General features: G+C 36.9%; 1 protein-coding gene across 2 annotated transcripts in view; it reads left to right on the forward strand.

Annotated features, from left to right (window-relative positions):
* The window catches only part of EPRS1 (glutamyl-prolyl-tRNA synthetase 1), a gene marked incomplete at its 5' end in the record, with an annotated part of 66,076 nt that overhangs the window by 19,364 nt on the left and 23,055 nt on the right, over positions 1-23,657 (forward strand). The window contains 9 exons of one of the 2 annotated variants that reach the window (XM_079696786.1): positions 888-972; positions 1,385-1,444; positions 1,743-1,763; positions 5,849-5,959; positions 8,894-9,030; positions 10,436-10,643; positions 11,260-11,372; positions 14,768-14,885; positions 17,685-18,044. In XM_079696786.1, coding sequence (XP_079552912.1) covers positions 888-972; positions 1,385-1,444; positions 1,743-1,763; positions 5,849-5,959; positions 8,894-9,030; positions 10,436-10,643; positions 11,260-11,372; positions 14,768-14,885; positions 17,685-18,044 — 1,213 coding nt within the window. The remainder of the gene's footprint in view (positions 1-887; positions 973-1,384; positions 1,445-1,742; positions 1,764-5,848; positions 5,960-8,893; positions 9,031-10,435; positions 10,644-11,259; positions 11,373-14,767; positions 14,886-17,684; positions 18,045-23,657) is intronic. The other variant, XM_079696785.1, reaches the window with a different exon arrangement.

Consider the following 23,657-nt stretch of genomic DNA (forward strand, 5'->3'; position numbering starts at 1 on the left):
CAGGTACTGCTCTCTTTTGCTTTAATGCAGCAAACATGGAGTGCCCATGTTTGGGCACAAAGATGGAGTCCATGTTTGGGACTAGAAAAAGTTTGAAAATCTTTGTAGCACATTAATAACCTATATGGGATTTCCATGAGAACGATGAGTATAAAAATTAAAGTCATCTTAGAGGCATGTATCCATGTAAATGAAATCTGTTCAGTTGGGTTACCATACTTATAAGCCTAAGAATGTTTTTTTTACATGAATTAACAAGAATGTATTTTTATTAGTATCATGTAATAGTGACACATATTAAGTATATATTGAATAATATGTAATTTTAGACTGTTTTACTGTGGAGCTGAATTTGATAAAGGGGAAGTTTACCTTGGGCCGCATACAAAGGGTGTTATTGCAAACTTACTGAAGTTTGCAGATCTCTGCAGAATATTAATAACCAGCATGTATATTTTTTACAACCCAAAAGGTTTTATAAAGTGTATTTGTCCATGAATGAGAGGCTAACCATCTCTTATCTGTGTCTCATGGTCATATGTAGAATAGGGATCTTGTATGTTTGTTAAATAAAAAGCAGATAAAGATGTTGTAATGCATATGTTTTCTGTATTTGAAAATGTCACCTTTGTGTCTTTTTTCAAGTGTACTTTTACTGTTTCCAGTCGTGCATTTATTTTACTGAGTAATCTTTGACTAGTAAGCAGCTTTCTTCTTCCATGAACTTGGGCTCAATGGTATTATGATCTGCCTAATTATTATAACCAGCTCTTAGTCCAAATATTTAACAAACAGAATATAATGTTATGCAGTAAGGTATATTGTACTCTCTGCACCTACACGTTAAAAATGTCTCCTTGGTTCTTAAAACTTGCCGTATTTCCCAGGGATGACCCACGATTTCCTACGGTTCGCGGTGTGCTGAGAAGAGGGATGACAGTTGAAGGACTGAAACAGTTTATTGCTGCTCAGGTGAGTTATAGTTTCTTTTCCAGCTTCTCTGTTTGGATTTTTAAGTATCTAATAATATCCTTTTAGTCTTTATTACTCCTGTTGTTCTTTCTGTTCTTTGCTTGTTGCTTACAATGCAAGGGCAGAATGTTTTTGGAAAAAACACTGTTATAATAGTGGAAAATTGAGAATGTCCTAAACTATGCTAGGGTTGGACAAAGGCAGCTGTGGTGTTTTTACCCAGTGAAGTATATGACTGTTGACTCTTAACTGTTCAGGGTAACGGGATTAGTGTGTACATACTAAGTTTTCTATTCCAGTGGAAGTAAACTTGTAAGTATTGACTGGGTTTATTTTCTAGCATGCTTAACTTAAAGAAAATATTCTGGTTAATACTTCTGGCCCTTTAAGCTGTTCTATTATTGTTTTTTAGGGTTCTTCACGTTCAGTTGTGAACATGGAATGGGACAAAATTTGGGCATTTAACAAAAAGGTACATGTTTTGACTCCTGGTCCTCTTTTCTTCATGCCTAACTCCTAAGTAATAGATTACATGTAGAATTCGTTAGTGTGCTCATGGTAGGGAAAATTTTGTGAAGAATATTACAGTTTTGCAGATTTTTCAGGAAAATGGAATGTTTTACTTTTTTAAACATATAAAGTGCATTAAGCCTATAAACTATACCAAACAAGAACAATGATTAAAACAAACTTGGAGTTATGGGGAATGGTAACAGTTTTTTCCTTAAATCTTTTTTGAACACTTTGCATTTCATTTTTCTGCTTTCAAGCTGCGAGCTCTCTGTAAGAAGGTATTACTTAATGCTTTTATTTGCCTTACTTAGCACATAGCTTTTAGCATCTTACATGTTATAACCTGAGATGTTATACAGCTTTGAAGCACAATCACATTTATATGAGACTTGCTTATACAGACCCACTGAAATGCATTATTCCTAGTTTAAAAAAACATGTCCTCTAGTTTTCTTAGTGGCAAAGGGAAGATTTGGCTAACTCCATTCTACTGTTCCCTTGTTTACTGAGAGGACATAGAGTTTTAAAGTTACAGATTTCATTGAATTGTATTGAAGGTTCGTTAATTATAATCCCTGTGTCTTATTGAATCTAGCTTAAAAAAAAAGCTGTGTCTTAAATAAAAGTCAAATGAGGAATACTGCATATTGACATTGTTAATTGGAAGCAGATGCTTAGACACTATAATAAGGCAAATCATTAAAGTGCCATGTTTTAAACTATGGTTTCTGTGATTGTGTTCTGTAAATTCTTTTTCTTTGTATTGCTGCTTGATTGTGCTGATGCCTTGCCTCAAAAAATAGTTGCTTGTCTCGCATGTGTCTTGAATTTATTTTATTTAGTCTTTTGTGTTTAGTCAGTTTTTGGATACATAATGGAATTATTAATTGGTTCGCTCTGTTGCTGCAGTTACTAATAAATACATTAAAAACTTATAGGCAGAGTTAACATTGGAATACTTTACATTAATAATCCATGTACATTTAGTTCAAATATAAGAAATACATTTCACTACAGGCCAATAATTCTATAGGGTCTGTTAAATGAACAGCATATTCCCCTGTCTTCTTTCCTTCCATTTTCTCTCACTAGATAAATCACTTTCAGCTCTTTTAGATAATTTTTTTGGTATTTATTGCCCATATCTCTAAATGAGATGTGTGTTTTGCTTCTTCTTGATGTTTTGTTTGTTTGTTTGCTTTAGGCATCATCAGTTTACTTTTCACAATGGAAGATGAGGATTTAGGTCTCCTATTTTTTCTCATAAGTCGTTGGCTTTCTTGTGGCTAATTGTTTTGTTTTGTTTCCCTCATTTGTCTGATTTTCTAATTCCATCTCAGACTCTGTGCAAGTTATCTAAATTTCCTGCCAAAATGTTCGCATGTCTCAGGTATTTCAGTTTCACGTTAGAGACCTCTCTCCCGGGGCCTTTGTGCTGCTCACATCTGATCTAGATGAGAGGCCTGTTAACTTCTGAAGCACAGCTGTGTTCCCAGGTCAGTCTTCCTCATCATCCTGGGAATTCTCTTTGCTTTTCTTCTGTGATGGATCATCTGGTTCTTGGATCCTCCTTCTCTTTTTATTGCTCTTTTGCTTTGCTGTACTATATCCTCTGGTAGCTCCCTGAGAAGGGGAGCATGGGATGAAGATTTTTGAGACTTTTATATGAACAGCTTCTTCACTTTGAAATTTCACAGTGATGTGCCTTGGGGTGGGTCTGTTTTCATTCATATCCATTGGAAGAACATGTGGCTTCCAGACTGGAAACTCATTCGTCAGTTCTGGGAAATGTTCCTAAGTTCCTTCTGTTTCTTTGTGTTTTTCTCTACTATGTTGTCTTTCTCCTCTGTGGAACGTTTCTTGAGCACATGTTGGGTTTCCTGGACTGTTGCTCTAATTTTGTTTTCTCTCTTATTTTCCATCTCATCTTCTGGCTCTACTTTCTGGTAGATGTACTCAGCCCTATCTTCTCAACTTTTGCTGAGTTTTTCATTTATGCTGTCATATTTCCAAGATTTCTCGTTTGTGCTTTGAATTTTCAGAATAACTTCCTGTTCCTATTTCATGGTTATAATCAATGGTATTTTTTCTTATGTCTTTCCTCCAGGTTGTTTATTTTGTTTTTTCTTTGATATTAAAGGCATTTCTCAGACATCTGGGGAGCCTTGGTTATCTGCTCATCTTGAACACAGGGGACTGAGAGAGGGATTGGAAGCCCTGAGAAAAAGATTGGGCTTGTCAGCTGTGCCTCACTGTAGGATGGTCTGGCTGGCCGGTTAGTTGAAAAGCCTCGACGTCAGTAACCTTACATCTCATCTCTTGGACTAGGCAGTTTTTCCAGAGGAGTTTCTTTCAGTTAAGTTGCCAGAAGTGTGAAGGTCTGACTGCCAGGGCTTTGGAACTGACTGGGGAAAACTCTGGGGACTTGACATCTAATATCATACATTTTCTTAATACCCTTGTCTCAGTGCAGAAGAAGAGTCTCTGGACCTTTTGGAGTAATTTAAAACCACTGATCCAGAGATTTTGAGAATTGTACAATTTTAGAACTGAAAAACACTTTAAAATCTTTTAATCCAAGATTTCTCAAACTTGTCTGATCCTAACCATCCTGTCGAATGCTTATTTAAAAATAGATTTCCAGGGCTTCCCTGGTGGCGCAGTGGTTGAGAGTCTGCCTGCTGATTCAGGGGACACGGGTTCGTGCCCTGGTCCAGGAAGATCCCACATGCCGCGGAGCGGCTGGGCCCGTGAGCCATGGCCGTTGAGCCTGTGCGTCCGGAGCCTGTGCTCCGCAACGGGAGAGGCCACAGCAGTGAGAGGCCCGCATACTGAAAAAAAAAAAAAAAAAAAAAAAGATTTCCACACTTTACTTAAGACGATTAGAATCATAGTCGTTCAGGGTCAAGTGGCATGAAACTCTGTGCCGGCCAGTGCCCTAAGGGATCATTGTAATTAGTCAAGTGTGAGAAACAGTCTTCTGCTCTCTTTGTCAGTTGAGGAAACTGAGCTGCAGTGAACTGAAGTAAGTTCCTCAGGTTGGATCGTCTAGTTTTAGCTTCTTCAAAAGAAGAAATTGTATCTTACTGGCTTAAATACTAAACTGAGTAGTCACAAATTAAATCTGTGATCATTCTAACCCAGTAGAAGCTGAAAGAAGGAACCCTTAACCAGTAAGAATGACTTTTAAACCTCAAGGAGGGAAAGAATGAAATAGTAAGTGTAGAGGGAGGCTGGTGCTGACTTAGTACTGGTGTGACATATAGGCAGGTGAGGAGTAGCAGTCAAGGGGAAGTTAGATGGCTTTTCAGACTTTTCTGACTGACCCTCTGAGCATGGTTTCTTCTCTAAGTTCATTCAGAATTTCTGAGAAATACTCTCAAAGCAAACAACAACAACAAGATACCAGCCAAACGATAGCAACAACAAAAACCCAATATAAACCAAAAGACACAGCCAAGTTTAATTAGCCATACCACTATTTCCTGCATCCTTCTAATGGGAAAAAAATGACTTTTATCACTTTACTTAGCTATTTGACTCCGCACTTGCTTCTATCTACATTTTTCTTCCAAATGCTTTATTTAGTATCTAAATACTGCTGTTGTGATTGGTCATCATGGATAATTTTAAATTGAATAGTGAAATGAGAAAGATACATCGGATCCAGAAGGGGGTGCTGCTTCTGTTTTGGAGGTAGAGTAGGTTAGAATGTAATGAGTACTACCATTCATTCAGTTAACCTGTAAATATGTGTTGATTACCTGCATGTGCCAGGCCCTTGGGAACACAGTGGTCCCTATATACGTGTGTATATATATAGCATGCAGACCAGTAGGGATACTTGTTTACTTTTAATCTATAGAATTGCCTTATTATAGTGACCTAATGCTGTTCTGCTTTTAATGGTGGTGTGTTGCCTAACACTGCTTATAGAAAATGATACTAAAACACATATTTCTATATTCCTTCCAAACAGTCTTCTCCAACAATACAAAGTGGAGTATCACATTTACCTGTAGGATTGTTACATAACCCCACAGGATAATTTTCCTTTCTAATATCAGAGTTAAAAATTACTTTAGAAATATTTCTAATATGCTTTAACTATTGGTTTCTTTTCGCTTGTCAGTAGTTATTCTTGGAAGGGAACTCGAAATCCTTCATGCAGTCTTTGTTTATGATTGTTTTTCTTTTTTCTACTTGACAGCTAAATGTTAGAGAGGAGTTAGCTGGTAAACCAAAAAATTAGTAAATGCAGTAACAAAGAATGCCAGTTATTATTCCTGTGCTATTACTTATTTTATTGATGAAGTTCTAAAAAATCTCTGAATGTTTTAACACAAGAACGCCTTTGTTGCAGGTTATTGACCCGGTGGCTCCACGATACATTGCGTTACTGAAGAAAGAGGTGGTCCTGGTGGACATCCCTGAGGCCCAGGAGGAGATGAAAGAAGTAGCCAAACACCCGAAGGTCACCCTTCAGTTTCACCAGTGTTGTTCTCTCTGTTAAAGGAGCAGGATAATCAAAGGGAAAAATGTGCTTTGGTGGCAATATCATGATTGGGGACCAGCATGATTTCTCAGGATTTCATACTAATTAAAAAAAAATTTTTTTTCAATTTCTTATACAGTTTTTAAAGGTTACTTTCTGTTTACAGTTATTACAAAATGTTGGCTATATTCTCCGTGTTGGACATCCTTGAGCTTATCTAACACCCATTTGTTGTACCTTCCACTCCCTCACCCCTATATTGTCCTGTCCCCCACCTCTCCCCAGCTGGTAACCACTAGTTTGTTCTCTGTATCTGTGCGTCTGCTTCTTTTTGTTCTATTCACTAGTTTGTTGTATTTTTTAGATTCCACATGTAAGTCATATCATATAGTATTTGTCTTTCTCTGTCTGACTTATTTCACTGAGCATAATGCCTCCCAAGTCCATCCATGTTGGTGCAGATGGCAAAATCTCATTCTTTTTTATGGCTGAGTATTCCTGTGTGTGTGTGTGTGTGTGTGTGTGTGTGTGTGGATACACACCACGTCTTTGTCCATTTATCTGTTGATGGACACTTCGGTTGCTTCCATATCTTGGCAATTGTAAGCAATGCTGCTGTGCACATTGGGGTTCATGTATCTTTTCGAATTAGTGTCTTTGTTTTTCTCAGATATATACCCAGGAGTGGAATTGCTGAGTCTTATGGTAGTTTTATGTTTAGTTTTTGGAGAAACCTCCATACCGTTTTCCACAGTGGCTGCACCAATTTACATTCCCACCAATAGTGCACAAGGGTTCTCTTCTCTCCACATCCTCGCGAGCATTTGTTATTTGTGTTCTTTTTGATGATAGCCATTCTGACAGGTGCAAGGTTACATATCTCATTGTGGTTTTGGTTTGCATTTCCCTGATGATTATCGATGTTAAGCATCTTTTCATATGCCTGTTGGCCATCTGCATTTCCTCTGGCAAAATGTCTGTTCACTTCTGTCCATTTTTAAATTGGCTTATTTGTTTTTTTGATTTTGAATTGTATGAGCTGTTTAAGAATTTGATACTAATTGAAGTAAATGTTTTTGTGGATTTCTTACTGAAGAAATTTATTCTAGCGGTATTACTATCCACAGCACATCACACAGAACTGTACACTCAGTTGGTGCCTACTTTTATTTTGTGGAGATAGCATATTAGTGTATAATAAGAATTTATTTCTTCCTGGAGGTATTATATAATCCATGCTCTTATCTCTGTGTGAAAGCTGAGGTGCATTCTCTATTAGCTGGGTTATTCGCTGTTGCCTTTAAGCCAAAACATTTGACCTAATAGTATTGAATCACAGCTTGAGTCCAGAGTCTATCACGCTGCCATTGGCTCTGTTTTAGAAAATATCAGTGAAGTGACAATGATATCTGTCTATCTAAATTCAGAATATAAATCTTAAATACAGGTAGCAGGGAGTTCCTCTTAGTTAAGCCATGTTTGTTGTCTCACATGATTATAACTGCTAGGTTGATAGTCTTGAAGAAAACATAGATCCTTTTGTTCCAGCTTTGCGAGTTGTCTGTAAATATCTTTATTATCCAATGAAGCTTACGTCCATAGACTGACTCACTCATATACTAATAGACTAATATATTCATAACCTTACTCATAACTACCTTATGTTCATAGACTAACTCACGTGTAAGGTGATATGTTTCATGAAGAGCTATAAATGTTCTAAGTGGTAGCCTATGATTGCCTTTCTCTGTATGACATTAGCTTGTTTTTAATTTGGAAGACTTATTTTAAGGGTACCCCTAATAAGATTTGGGGAGAGTTTGTGTGTGTGTGTGTGAGATTGATTTGGCTTTACCGTTGCCTTTATCTTGCATCTGATGGGTTCAACCAGGTGAATGGTGGTTTCTGATGTATCATATAGCCCACTACAGTTAGCTTAAATGTGAAGCTTAATGTTTTAGAATTGGAACAGTGAGAATAAAACTTTTAAGGGTGCTTATTTGTAATAATAAAGAATAAATATTATAAAGCAGAAACTAATTAAAAAAATAAATAAAATAAAGATAAAAAAAGAATAAATAATAGTTAAATAACTAATTGATTAGGAAACACTTTAAATGATGACTGGATTGCTCAGTTTGCTCTGTGGAATTTTCATTATCTTTTCCCTCACGAAGTGTTCTATATTTAGCCTGTCAGTATTCTGTTCTGAGCCCAGCATAGTATAAGTTGTTGCAACATACTGATTTTTTTTCAAGTGCATTGGTGCATTCAATGAACAATTATTGAACGTGTGTTATTTAACATTTATTCAAAGGATCTTCTTATACTTTTTTTCTTTTGATTTTGCTCAAACAAAAATCTGAAATTTAACAAATATAGCATTCTTTTTATTTTCTGGATCTCTTTTTCTTCTTCATATAATATATACCAAAAAGGCAGAAAATTCATCTTTCTATACATGTATGCTACTGTCTTTAAAATTTGTCTCCTAAAATGTGAAAGATCTCCCATTTCCTGCTAAGATGACGTCTGTTCCTATAGTGATGTTCCACGGCCACTGACGAGGAATGACTTTATTTTCTCCTTTGCTGCAAAAGCAGTGAGATTTTTGAGGCTAGCAAAGCAGATTCTGGTTGGAGGGACTCTGTGAGACAAATACTGTCTTAGCTCTGAAAACAAAGAATGATTGTTTTAGGCTGGAAGTAATCTCAGGGGCAGACCACCCTCATCTGACTCCAGTCCATTATTGGTCAGGTGTCTGACCCAGGGTCACAGAGCTGGGAATCAAACTAATAAAGATGACTTCTGTTTTTGTTAAGGAATAAGATGAATGAATGTATAAATTTCATACCGGGTTCAATAGTTATTGTTTCAACCAACATTTTCTTTTTTTTTTTTTTAATTAATCAGAATCCTGATGTTGGCTTGAAACCCGTCTGGTATAGTCCTAAAGTTTTCATTGAAGGTGCTGACGCAGAGACGTTGTCAGAGGGTGAGATGGTTACATTTATAAATTGGGGCAACATCAACATTACTAAAATACACAGGTAAGAACTTTTTGTTTGTTTTCAAATAAATATGGAAGGAGAAAGTCTTTTATGTTTATTCATTTATTAAAAATGACCTAATTCAGACCCACTGATAGTGCTGGCTGGTACATCTACCCAGGCATAGATGCTGCAAATTCTGGACACATTAAGGTTTTTTTCTGTATATGTTTCATTACATTAATAGGGTATTAGGATATTGCTTGTGATCCTGAAAATGACTGCATGTAGATATAAAAAATAATTCTAATGCTTTAGGCCCCCCCTTTTATCATCTAATTCTCAGAATGTGATTGCATGGTGGAGAGATCCTTTGGACAGAAATTGTATGTATAACATTCTGTATATCCTAAAGTCTACTTTATTTTTTATTTTTAAACTTTTTTTATTAATTTTTATTGGAGTATAGTTGCTTTACAATGTTGTGTTAGCTTCTACTGCACAGCAAAATGAATCAGCTGTACATATACATAATATCCCCTCCCTTTTGGCTTTCCCTCCCATTTAGGACACCACAGGGCATTAAGTGGAGTTCCCTATGCTATGCAGCATGTTCCCATCAGTTGTCTGTTTTATACCTAGTAGCAATAGTGTATGTGTGTCAGTCCCAGTCTCCCAATTCCTCCCACCTCACCCCTTTCCCCCTTGGTATCCATACTTTTGTTCTCTACGTCTGTGTCTCTGTTTCTGCTTTGCAAATATGGTCCTCTATACCATTTTTCTAGATTTCACATGCATGGGTTAATATACGATATTTGTTTTTCTCTTTCTGACTTACTTCACTCTATATGACAGTCTCTAGGTCCATCCACATCTCTACAAATGACCCACTTTTGTTCCTTTTTATGGCTAGTATTCCATTGCATATATGTACCACGTCTTTTTTATCCATTACTCTGTTGATGGACACTAAAATCTACTTTAAATTTAATCCTTTTGTGGTGAATATGAACTTTCCAGTTATTATAGTGTGCTACACTTACCAGTTCTTAAGATTACACAAATGGGACATAGTATGCTAAGATTAATTTAGTAAACTCTGAAATATCAATTGTCGTGTCATTACATACGATGTCAAGTAATTGATAAATGTTTTGAAAATACAGTATTGTAGATTTTTTAATGCTTACTCCAGGTGACTTTAAAACTCATAAACATGTTCATGTTCTTCATCAGATGTATGGGGGATCTGTCCACCTATTAGTATCTTGATAGCAGGGACTCTACTTCATTCACCTCTTAACCAGTTAATGTCTGACACCTACTAGAAACTCAAATAAATGTTTTATTTGAAATTTTTTCCAAAGAAAATTCCCTATCCATTTATTACAGGTACAGAACAAAATAATGCACTTGTGGCAGTTAAGGTTTGTTTTCTGAAAACACTTTCCTATCTTATTTTTAGAAATGCAGAAGGAAAAATTGTATCTCTTGATGCAAAATTAAATTTGGAGAACAAAGACTATAAGAAAACCACTAAGATCACATGGCTTGCCGAGACCGAACGTGCTCTTCCTGTGCCAGCCATCTGTGTCACTTACGAGCACTTGATCACAAAGCCCGTACTGGGAAAAGACGAGGACTTTAAGCAGTATGTCAACAAGAACAGTAAGGTAGCCTCCTGACAGAGACCCTAGTTCATCTTCCTCTCTTGTATCAGTATAACCTTTCCTTTAGAATTTTAAAAATTAGTTTTAAGTGTTTTGTTTCCTCAGATAAAATGGAAAAGATTTCTAGAATTTTGTTAAAAATGATATAAAAGAATAATGTTCTCATTTTATAGATTCTAGAAACCGAGGCACAGTGAGGTTCAGTAAGTTGCTTGAAGACAGGCAGTAAGGCGTAGAGCTGGGGTTCAAACCCAGGCCTCCTGGCTCTAGGACCCTTGTGCTTTAGTGCTGCGCCAGCGTGCCTTTCAGCCAGGTCTGTGTGTGCTTCTTGTATTGTACTTCATATTTATAGTGGGAAATTTCTTTATATCTGCAGGGACACCATTCAAGTTAGTTAAAAGGTTCATGAAGCCCATCAGTATATAAATGTTAACTTTTAGAAATATAATAAATAATTGTTAGTTATTTTAATATTTCACTGTTTTACTGCATGTGCTTAAGTAGTAAAGTTTTTAACATATCCTATTGCAGCTACTGGAAAAGCTGCTTGCATTTTAGGGTGGTTTTTAGTGGTCTGATGTTCAAGAAAGTGTATTTTGGTCTTATACCATCTTTATAGCATGAAGAATTAATGCTGGGGGATCCCTGCCTTAAGGATTTGAAAAAAGGAGACATTATACAACTCCAGAGAAGAGGCTTCTTCATATGTGATCAACCTTATGAACCCATTAGGTAAATCAGTGTAACTGAACATTTAAATGAAAATGCTTAAAATTCTTATAGTGAATAATGTTTTAAAGATTGAATTTCTACTAAAATACTGTACCTGACAATTCTCTGTTTGGTTTCATTTGTTCTTCTGTATTTACTATTTCAGACATCATTGTAACAAATTTTAACTTTGAAATAGCATAATATTAACAAATTTTATTTCTAGAACTAAACCATTCATCTTTACATGGTCCAAGTAAAAAGAAAAAAATTTCAGTGTTATCTTTGGATAAACATTATAACTATTACCTTTTCTCTTTTTTCTAAATTTATGTTTTATTGAAGTATAGTTGATTTACAGTGTTGTATTAATTACTCCTGTACAGCACAGTGACTCAGTTGCACATATATATATACATTTTCATATTCTTTTCCATTATGGTTTATCACAGGCAGCTTTTCTTTATAGTGTACTTTAATTAGATATATTGTAGAATACAAATAGTACAGCAGGTACAGTTAGAGGATTATAACAAATATTTGTTTTTTTTTTTAAACCATGAAGTAATAGAATTACTAGGAGAACTTTCAGTCTCTGAATTTTTGTTCACGTTTCTTTTTTTTGTCTTTACTGTTTTTTATTGCATCTCTTTAACTTTGTGATCAGACCTCACTCCTGAGCTCCAGACTTGTGAATCTAATTAATGCCTTTTAGACATCTCTGAATAGATAACTTTCAAGTACCTCAAACTTCAAAATTCAAGATCCTAGTTACCATCTCTCCTCAGTTCTTCTCCTTCATCCCCCATTCTAATCAGTAAACCTTATTGATTGTACTGCTTGCCTAGTTCACCTCTGTGCATCTACTGCTCTGCCTTTGTTTCAGGCCCTTAGCATTTCTTCCTTGATTGCCAAAACAGTTTCTAAAGTAGTCTCTTCCTTCCAGTTTTGCACTTTTCTGATTCACTTTTCATATGGCCCCCAGCCTAAAAATTTCAGAGTAACAATTTTATCACATTATCCACCCCCCCTGCTTAATAATTCTTGTTAGCTTCAGAGGAAAATCTAAACTTGTTAGTTTGGCATGCAAGAGTTTCCATGGAATGGCCTCTCGACCCACCTGAGCCATTTGTGTTGTAGTTGCCCTCTTCCTCATCCCTTCTGGTCAAGATACTGCACTGCTCAGGGCTTTCCAAAGTCATCAGCTGCCTTTGAACTTCTTGCTTTTTCCTGGAATGGCCGTGCTTCTTTTTCTTCATCTGGGCAACCTTTCAAATGTTACTTCTTCCAGAGCTTTCTTGTATTCCTCTAATCTGGATAGGCACCCAACCTGTGTGTCCCCATTGCAGCGAGCACTTTCCTCTTTAGAATATTTATCACATGCTGTTGTATCTGTCTTTCTGTTTATCTATCTTGTTTCCACCACTGGAAATTCACTAAGGGCAGATACGTTTTTCATGTTCATCTTAGTATCACGTTGCCATTAATCAAATGAGACCATGTGTGTAAACAGCATGCACAGTGCCCAGTACTTATTAAGCCCTGGTTAAATATTCAGTGATGGTGGTGGTGGTGGTGGTAGTGATGGTACCAACTAGATTCATGCCCAGAAGAGAGTAGGCTCTCAGTTTATTGTGAAAGATTGTTGAACTTTTCAACAAATGGTGCTGTATCAGCAACCACATGCAAGAGTGAACGAACCCCTACCTCATACCATGTATAAAAATTAACTCAAATATGGATCAAAGACCTGAATGTAAGAGCTAAACTATAAAACTCTTAAAGGAAAACATAAGTTTAAGTCTTTGTAATCTTAGCAGTGCTTTCTTAAATATAACACCTAAAGCATAAGCAACCGAAGAAAATATACATAAATTGGACTATATCAAAAATTTTTGTGCTTCAGAGGCCACCATCAGGAAAGTGAAAAGACAGTCCACAGAATGATAGAAAAACATTTGCACATGTATCTGATAAAGGACTTGTATGCAGAATAAATAAAGAATCCTTACAACTTGATAATAAAAAGACAGTTAAAAACGGACAAAGACATTCTCCAAAGCAGACATACAAGTGGTCAATAAGCACATGAATAGATGCTCAATATTATTAGTTATTAGGAAAATGCAAATCAAGACCACAGTGAGATATCATTCCATATCCCCTTGGATGGCTGTAATCAAGAAGGCAGGCAATAACAAGTGTTGAGGATGTAGAGAAATTGGAACCCTCATACATGGCTAATAGGATTGTAAAATGATGTAGTTACTTTGGAAAACAATATGGCATTTCCTCAAAAAGTTAAATATAGTATTATCATTTGACCTAGCATTTCCACTTTTATGTATATACCCAAGAAAAGTAATAACATATGTTCACACAAAAATTTGTACATGAATGCTCATAGCAGCATCATTTGTAATAGACAAAAGGTACAAACAACCCAAATGTCCAACAGCTGATGAATGGATAAACAAAATGTGGTGTATCCATCCATACAAGGGAATATTGTTCAGCCATAAAAAAAAGGGAAGCGCTGATTCATGCTATACCATGCATGAACCTTGTAAGCATTATGCTAAGTGAAGTAAGCTAGTCAAAACAGACCACGTATTGTATGATTTCATTTATATGAAATGTCCAGAATAGACAAATTCATACAAAGTTAGATTAGTGGTTGCTAGGGACCAGAGGCATGGGAGACTGGCATGTGATAGATAAAGGGTAAAGATTCTTTTTAGGGTGATGAGAATGTTTTAAAATTAGATAGTGGTGATGGTTGCACAATTTTATGTAACCAGGGAATAGTGTACTTTCAAAGGGTGGATTTTTTGTTATGTGAATTATATTTCAATAAGGCCATATTCAGAAATACTGAAGAGATGTATAGGATTCTGTTGTTACTAAATTCTCTCACTTATTTTTACTCTGTGGCCTTTGCCACAAAATTCAAAAAAATATTTTGCTTATGAGTAGTCTCAAGGGCAGTGGATTTTGCTAATGACTGTACCCTTTAGAATTGAGAAATTCTTACAAAATGTTTTACAGAAATTCTTCTGCTCATAAGCAGATTAGGTGTGGTATGTAGATGAATTTCTTTTAAGTCAAGAGTGAGACCGTGAACATTCACTGATGCCATTTCTGGTGGCCAGAGTAGATGTAACTTTGTCCTGGACTTAGCATTTTCATATCCATGAAAGTTCATAAATTGAAAGTTTATGGTTAGCACTGTCAATTTTTATATACTGTTTTTAAACTACTCTAAGAGACTCTGATTTGAATAAGAGAATGGACTATTTACTTAGACCTTGAAAAGTATTAACAGTGCCATTGAATTAACCTAGGAATTCAATTTTAATTGCTGTTTAGATAATTTTGTTCAAACAAACTTTTTTGTCCCTTCATTTTCTTTTTAGTCCGTATAGTTGCATAGAAGCTCCATGCATTCTGATATACATTCCTGATGGGCATACAAAGGAAATGCCAACATCTGGGTCAAAGGAAAAGACCAAAGTAGAAACAACAAAGAATGAGGTAAATAATTTACTTTGATGGATATGTCTCTAATCAATGATCCTTCTTTCCTAGGGTTTAGAATCTGTTTGTTTACAAAGCTTGTCTTCCTCACTGTTGAGATCGAAGAAGACAATAACTCTAACTTCTGCGATTTTTGTTGTTGTTGTTCTTTCTTGTAAGATTTAAAAATACCCTGCAAAACAAGATTTTCAAAAGTTAGTTTTTTTTATGTGAAAGAGTAAGAAAGACTAGATTAAAAGAATCTTTTAGAAAGGCCTTTTTTTAATTCTGATAGAACTGTAGTAGATCCTTGCCCAAGAAAACAATCGTTACGACAGTGTTAGGACAGTGACCTGGTTTTCTGGCTCCCTGTCTACACTTTATCAAACTTCAGTGCATCTTGGAGAAGAGCTCCCGACAGTCATTGAGGGTTAGAAAAGAGGTAAAGGGTAAATAAGAAACTTTGTCTCTTTCTGGTTTTTTTTCATCTTGGGGGTAATGCTTAATCTCTGTCTTTAAGAATGAGTTAGGAATCTTCCTGGCAGTCCAGGTCTGGAGGACACTCCAGATAGAGACACAGCTTCTGTCCTCATTTTACAGGATGTGGATTTTGAGAAGCCATGACGTGTCTAGAGAATTAGGGGGTTTATTGTGCAGGCCAGAGGTCCTCAAACTTCCTCATTTCATAGCACCCTTAGTTTCCCAGTAATTTTTTTCATGACACCTCTAGGCTGAATGAAATTCCTAACTGTTCTCTTTATTAAGTAGTTAAGTTCAAGCAACTAGATAAATATTTATATCCCAGTACCTTAGTAGCCATTTGAAAAAAATAATATACATAAATTGAAGGAAAAGAAACTTAAATTTCATTTATAAAAGATTTTGTTCTTAGGGCTTCCCTGGTGGCGCAGTGGTTGAGAGTCCGCCTGCCGATGCAGGGGACGCGTGTTCGTGCCCCAGTCCAGGAAGATCCCACGTGCCGCGGAGCAGCTGGGCCCGTGAGCCATGGCCGCTGAGCCCGCGCGTCTGGAGCCTGTGCTCCGCAACGGGAGAGGCCACAACAGTGAGAGGCCCGCGTAGCCCCCACTCACTGCAACTAGAGAAAGCCCGTGCACAGTAACAAAGACCCAACACAGCCAAAAATAAATAAGTTAATAAGTTAATTAATTTAAAAAAAATTAAAGTCTGATCCAGGGAGTACCCTGCTTCAACACTCTTTTTTTTTTTTTTTTTTGAGCAGAGGATATATAATATCTTTGAAACTTCTTCATCGTGCTTACACCTTCATTAGATGGTTTAATGTTATGGAAAACAATTTTTTTAAAGTATCACCTGCCCTAAAGGAATGCACTTATACAGACTTTCTCATTCTTCTGTAAGATTGTCATGTATTTCTAAAGCTTTCTCTTTAATTGTGAGTAAGCTTTTTCCTTTATGCTCCTTTGACATAAAACATTAACACACTGGGAGAAATCACGTACAAGGTGATGTGATTTTTCAGCATTATACTGATATTGTTCCCCTGTTTACCAACCATGAATGAGTCAGTTCATCTTACCAAAAATAAGTGGAGCAGAACAGACTGTATATAGTTTTGATACAATGGCTTCCTTTATTGTAGTCTTCCCTTATTATATAATATTATGCACTTATATATGCATATTAATGTTTATGATTATACATATATATACCTCACCAAAAAAAATACTATACATTATGAGTGATTTAAGGAATTTGGGGGGACTAATATTTTAGTGCATGTGGTTTTTGATTTACATGGTGATTTTAGAACCTAATCTCCATGTAAAATGCAACTTTGATACAGCTTGAGGTGCCTCTTAGCTATCCAGGTAAAGATGTTTGGAAGACCATTCAGAGTACTGGGTCTGGTATCAAGAGAGAGTTCTGAAGTAGAGACAAACATTTTGGAGTTTAATACATATGGCTCAATGAATATGTATGAGATTATTCTGAAAAATTAAGTAGAAGACCATTAAAGAAAAAAGTCACAGGGAAGGTATGGTGTAGCAGGGTTTTAAAGTTGGAAGGGTTTCAGTAGGAGGAAAACATTCTAAGCGAAAGAAAAGCATGACATTGAGAATAAATATAGTATAGTTATTCACTATCCAGAAATCAGTTTAGGGAACATATCTCTGGATTTGTTGCACATGCTTATATACAACCATATGCCTATAAATATATAATTTTACACAAATGGAATTGTTTCACAGCATTACTATAAAATTGTTTCACAGTATTTCATGGAGCTCTTGCCTTGTCAACAATCTAGATATATCTCATCTTTTAAAAAATTAGTAATAATACTTAACTTATTGATATTTACTTTTTCTCAGCCTTTGTAACTAAGAGCTTTACATAGATTTATTACCTTTTATTTCCCATCAACCTGATGGGTTCAATACAATTATTATCCCTCTCTTATGGTTAAAAAGCAGAACTGGCTTAAGTAACTAATTCAAGGTTGCACAGCTAGTGTGTGGTAGAGCAGTGATTTGTTCTCAGATCTGGTGGGTGTGTCAAAATTTCTTTAAATAGTCCTCTAATGATAATGATTTAGGTGCAGTTTTTTGCCGTAATAAAAATGCTCCAGTGAATATCTGTGTACCTCTACCTTTTACTTCCGTTATTTCTCATTAGGATAAATTTTTAGGAATGAGATTATTCATTTAAATTTTTTAAGGAGTGAAATTTTAAAATTTTGTTTTTAACTTAAAACATTAGAAAACAGTTTGATATAATTTTGTGGAAAGATTTTTAACATGAATTAATTTTACTTTTGCTTTTCTGCCTCTGCAGGCAGCTACTCCTCTTAAGACAAGGTCAGCTCCTTCTTTGAATAATACTTGTGCTACGTCTGAGGATTCCTTGGTCCTTTACAACAGAGTGGCTGTTCAAGGGGATGTGGTTCGTGAATTAAAAGCCAAGAAAGCAGCAAAGGAAGATATAGATGCAGCTGTAAAACAGCTTTTGGCTTTGAAGGCTGAATATAAGGAGAAAACTGGCCAGGAATATACATTTGGAAATCCTCCTGCTGCGATAGTACAGAATGTTTCTTCTACATCATCATCAGATATTCTGGAAAATAAATCTCTGTATGATGAAGTTGCTGCACAAGGGGAGGTGGTTCGTAAACTGAAAGCTGAAAAAGCCCCTAAGGTCAGTATCCTGGAATGAGTTTAGATACATTGTAAGTAAGCTTATGAGGTCAAACGACCTAGGCTAGTCTCACCTTATGAGACATGTTGTGTATAGACTGTCCGATTGAGTATTTTGACGTAACAGTGAACATTTATTGATACATGCTATTTGCCAAGCTCTGGAAATATTAGTGCGAGGCAGCTTACCATCTAGTGGGGGCGTGGGGCTGAGGAAGAGCCATGCACAGACTGTAATCCTGTGGGATATGTATAAATGGCTCTCAGAAGTGTCTGTGTCTGTAAGTGGCAGGCAAGGGGGAACAGTTATAAAGGATATTTAAAGTAGTCCTGAAGTAGAAGAAGCCCTTTAAGGTGAATGACTTTCAGAGGAGGTACTCTTAAGTGTAGATCTGTGGTTCTCAAGCTTTATTGTGCATCAGAATTACCAGAGAGCTGGCTAAAACACAGGCTGCTGGGCCCTACCTCTTGAGTGTCTGCTTCAGTGAGTCCAGAGCTTGCAGAGAGTATGCATTTGTAAAGAGTTGCTCAGGCGGTGCTGATGCCGCTAGCCTGGGACTGGGTGTAGAAGATGCACCGCAAAAGGTCAAGGGATATTCAGCGAATAATGAGTTGTCAAGAGGTTTCTGACCAGTGACTATTTCAGATTTTTCGTAGGGGAGCCCTCAAGTGATACCACATTTTGACTGAAGTATAAATTTCATTCTCGTTTTAACGATATCTTTAGGCAAAACATTTAGCCAAGTGGGTGGTAGCACTGAGTGTGGAACAGGATTGCTTGTTCTAAATAAGAGGCAAAAGGAATGGCATCTGGGATAGAGAAGAAGCAAGTTTAATAATCAAGACATGTAGTTCTACTCAAATAGTGGCATAGTTCTAAAACATGATCAAACTAGTAGTGCTATAACTGGATAAGCTACCAAAAACTGTAGAATCTGGGCTGTGGCATGAACACAGAGAGGTGTGATGAACCACTGGGCTTGACTTACGTGACTGGAGGAGATCTGTTCTAAAATGTTCCCGGGGATCTGTCGTCTGGTCAACATCCTGGGCTTTGGTTGGAGAATGATTAAGTCACTTGAGGTTGTACATTACCTCATTAACAAGTTTTTCTGCATCTGACCCTGTCCCCTAAAGATACTTTCATTCGTGGACATTTGACCTCTGCTGAGCAGAGCAGACGCTTTGGGGAGATCTTGGGTTTTGCTCCAGAAGTTATTATTTTTCTGTCTCTTCATTGTGAAGTGTGAGAAATCTTTTCTCCTTTCTCTTTAACGAGCCCGTTGAAGTCCTGCATAGCTGTGATGCTCTAAAACAGCTTTGCTTCAAGGAATAAAGGCTGGTAGGTGTATGGGTTGGGCATATAAACCCTGGATCCTTCCTGTCCTGTGGTGAGGTTAGGAGCATTTTGTACTCTCTGTATATGTCATACACTAACTGTGGAACCTTTTCTAGATGTAATTTGAGGGGAAGGGCTTTGCTCTTTAAATTCCTTCATTCTGAGTAGAGCATGTGATATTCTGTGCTGATTCTTGGTCAGCTACTTACGTGTGGGATAGTAACAATGGCAACCACTCTACTCAGAGCAACAGCCGACTCTTATTTCCCATCCTGCTGGGTTAATGGATTACATCCATAAAATAGCACTGTTGAAGTTATGAAAATCAGCCTGTGGGTAAAAAACTCAATTTCTTTGGAAATTGGGTAGGTGCTTTTTGATAATGATAAATGTGATACTGAAATGAATCTGACTTCAGTGTAGTTTAACCTACATTTATTGAAAGCCTACAATGTACCATATCTGTGTTTCAAAATATTACTTATATATATATATTTTTTTCCTCTAAATGCTAACAGTAGTAAATTGCTCTTTTTTCCTAGAGAACCAACACAGTTACTATGAATGGAAGTGTTATGTAGACTATATCTGGCACTGTTCACTATACATTACTATTTTTGCATTTAATCCTCACAACACCACATACACTAATATTCAAATAATACTCCTTTTTTTATTTGTTGGTTTTAGTAGCCACTGAGAAACTACTTTCTGAAGTGAACATGAATGTAAAAGTAACTTCCTGAAGTTTGCAACGCGTGGATTCCAATTTTGACTCATTCCCAAGTTATTTCCAGTTAGAGACGTTCTAAGCACCAGAGAGTCATGGTTTTACTAGTTTGTTATTATTTATTAAGCAAGTCTGTGCTTCTTTTAACATTAATAATTTGTCAAAGCCGCTTTATCATTCCATTTCCTATGTCGTGTTACTACCACTAAAGTAAGGAAAGTGGTCGGCTGAGGTTTTATAGTTACAGGTTTCAACGAGACTTTTCTTCCTCTGTTCGTTCCCCCCCACCCCCTTTTCTTTTTCAGGATCAGATCGGTGATTCCGTGCACGAACTTTTAAGCATGAAGGCAGAATATAGGCATAATGTGGGCAAAGAATAAAAGCCTTCACGTTCACCCTCAGTGCCCCTTCAAGGCCACCTTCTGCTCCCCTTTCCTTTTCCTCCTGCCCAGTAGATTGTTGCTTTAAAGTGGTGGATCAAGCAGAGTGTGAGGTGGATATCCAAGAACACACCAAATATTTAATAACTCTTACTGCTGAGTTACTTTATAGTTAAGGCCACTTTTCACATTTTAAGTATTAACTTTGAAAGTTTTAAAGTTACAGTTCCAAAAAATAAAGTTCTGATTTTGAACAGATTCCTCTGATTTGAAATTTGAGTGAAGTGTTTTGAACATGAATTTATAGAATTTCTTGAAATGGGAGTCAGAAAATGGTAAATCAACGGTTTTATGGAATACTGTGACACTTCAGACTCCAGGACAGGGCTTGGCAAACTGTGGCCTGCACCTGTGTTCTGTAAGTGAAATGTTACTGGAACACAACCACACTTACTAGTTTACATATTGTCCATGGCCGTTTTAGCGCTGTAATTCCAGAGCTGAGTAGTTGCAACAGACTTGCAAAGCCTAATATATTTACTGTCTGGCCCAGGCCCTTTATTTTTGAAAAGTCTTTCCCTTAGAGGAAAGGCTTTTCAGAACCTTTATAGTTAAAGATTTTAAAAATTGAAGTAATGAATGGAGCAAAATCAGATGATGACTATGTTGAATCAAAATAATAATCCACAATTGTTTCGTCTTGTCAAACCTCGTCTATGTCGAGGGGGTGCTGGTCACTTTGTACTTCTGCGCTGGCAGCATTTTAATTCACAGCACCTTGCATTTCATGCCCCCAGTGATTCATCTTAAATGTTTTGCCAACCTTTGCTCTTTTGTATTTTACACCAATGTTTTTGGTTTTAAAACCCAAATCACAGTTTATCAAGAAAGGAAACACATTGTTATATCCCTTTGTCCATTAAACAGGCTGTTCTGGAAAACCACTACTCCTCACACCCACCCCAAATAGCCTTAAGAATTCTCAGGCCAAAAAATAAATGTCGTAGGCGGAGAAAATGAGAAGAAACAAACCCGTCTTTCCCTTGATGGTTTTGAGCTTCTTGTTTGGAATTTGTGTTAGTGGGTTTCTGCTATATTTGTATGTGGTACTTAATGCAAACTTACTTCTGCTCTAAGCAAGTATAAGTCCAACCATCTTGTGAAACAAGACATTTCACAAGACTTACTTCAGCTGAAGGATCTTCTAGGAAAATCAGGAGTTTGTATTGATTTATTTGTGTCAGAAAAGTAACATACATTGTGATGTAGGTAAGTGAACCAGGTGAGAAATGGCAAAACAGGTGTTCTAATCCAGGTTGACTGAGGAGTCTGGGCCCTTTACTGTGCTGTATTGGTTCCTGGGATCCAGGTTCAGTAAACGGGCTGTTTCTTATGGGCGTAAGCTAAACATAGATTTCTAATCCATTGATTTAGAGAAAAAATGCCTTTCTTTGAAAACCTTCAAACTTTAAGTTTGCTAAATCTCCAAGCAGACTTTTTTTTTTTTTTTTTTTTTCTGTACGCGGGCCTCTCACTGTTGTGGCCTCCCCCGTTGCGGAGCACAGGCTCCGGACGCGCAGGCTCAGCGGCCGTGGCTCACGGGCCCAGCCGCTCCGTGGCATGTGGGATCTTCCCGGACGGGGGCACGAATCCGTGTCCCCTGCATCGGCAGGTGGACTCTCAACCACTGCGCCACCAGGGAAGCCCCCAAGCAGACTTTTAAATACGATACAAGCTTCGCACTCCCCCTCCCGCATTTGAAAGACTCCCTCTTCTGATTACCATTCACCACCAACCCCCACCCCCGACCCCCCAGCGAAGTGAGAATCTTTGCTCTGGGGAGTCGTCATTAATGTGTGGAGGTGTAATTCCCTCAGCTGTGTTAGTGAGGAGCAAAGGTGGGTGACTGTGAATAGAGTTGGAAAAAAATACAGTTTGAAAAAAGTATTTTTTAAAGCTTTTTTCACTTATCGTTGAGGTGCTGAGGCCATTTTGAAAGGTTCTGTTCTTACTGTTTTGAATTGGTTAAGTTCTAGGTTTTTCTTTTTATTAAAGTTGCCTCCTTTCCCCATGGGGAAATGTTTCCATCTAGTGGCTGCCGCAAAAACAGTTTGTGTACTTTTCATGCATTCCAACCAGGTATGTTCTCGTCCATTTTCTACATTTTCAGTCATGTTTTAAATCATTCTTTCAACGTCATTTTTACTTCCTCAAATTCCCATCTTAAACCTTTACTGAAGTCTTTTTGTAGGCTGTTTCCATTCTCATTCATCCGCATCAACAATTATTTATTGAAAACTTTTTTCTTGTCTGTGTTGGCACGTTAGGTAAGTTTAAAACAGTCTTTGTCCATTAAAGACTTAAGATCTATTAACAAGTGCTTTTTAACATTCTGCTGTTGTGTAATCTTGTACTACTGAGTAGTACTATCCAATTTCTCTTTGTAAATGTCTTTTATTCCAGAAAACTGGAATATTAAAAGAAATTATTTTTTTCTCATTCTATGAGACATATTCAAGTAAGAATCAAAAACCTCTTTTGAAAAAGCAGTGTTCATGGCATGTTAGTTAGTAGGATTAAAATGAACGTTGAAATTTAGATCATTATCTCATACCTTCTGTAATGCGATGCATACTATTGTGTTCAAGATGAAAGACTCTAGAATAAACCGTAGATTAAAATTCTCGCTCTACCACTTACTGTATAACTTTGGGTAAGGTACTTAATCTTTCTAAGCTTTTCTTCTTCTATAAAATGGATAATGGTTGTTTTGAGAATTAAATAAGATGGTCCATGTAAAGCAGTTAGCATAGTATCTGGCACAGAGTAAATAGGCCATAAAATGATAGTAATTATGTTTTATATTGATAATTCTATGGTTGAGAGTCCGCCTGCCAATGCAGGGGACACAAGTTCGTGCCCCAGTCCGGGAATATCCCACATGCCACGGAGCGGCTGGGCCTGTGAGCCATGGCCGCTGAGCCAGCACGTCCGGAGCCTGTGCTCCGCAATGGGAGAGGCCACAGCAGTGAGAGGCCCGCGTACCGCAAAAAAAAAAAAAAAAAAAAAAAAAAAAGACTGCATAGCAAGTAGTATGATTTCACTGTTTCGAAAAATAACCTGAATAATTTAGTTAAGTAATAATAATTTAGTTGGAGAGGATAT

This window comes from Hyperoodon ampullatus (assembly GCF_949752795.1).
Source record: "Hyperoodon ampullatus genome assembly, chromosome: 2".
NCBI lineage: Eukaryota > Metazoa > Chordata > Mammalia > Artiodactyla > Ziphiidae > Hyperoodon > Hyperoodon ampullatus.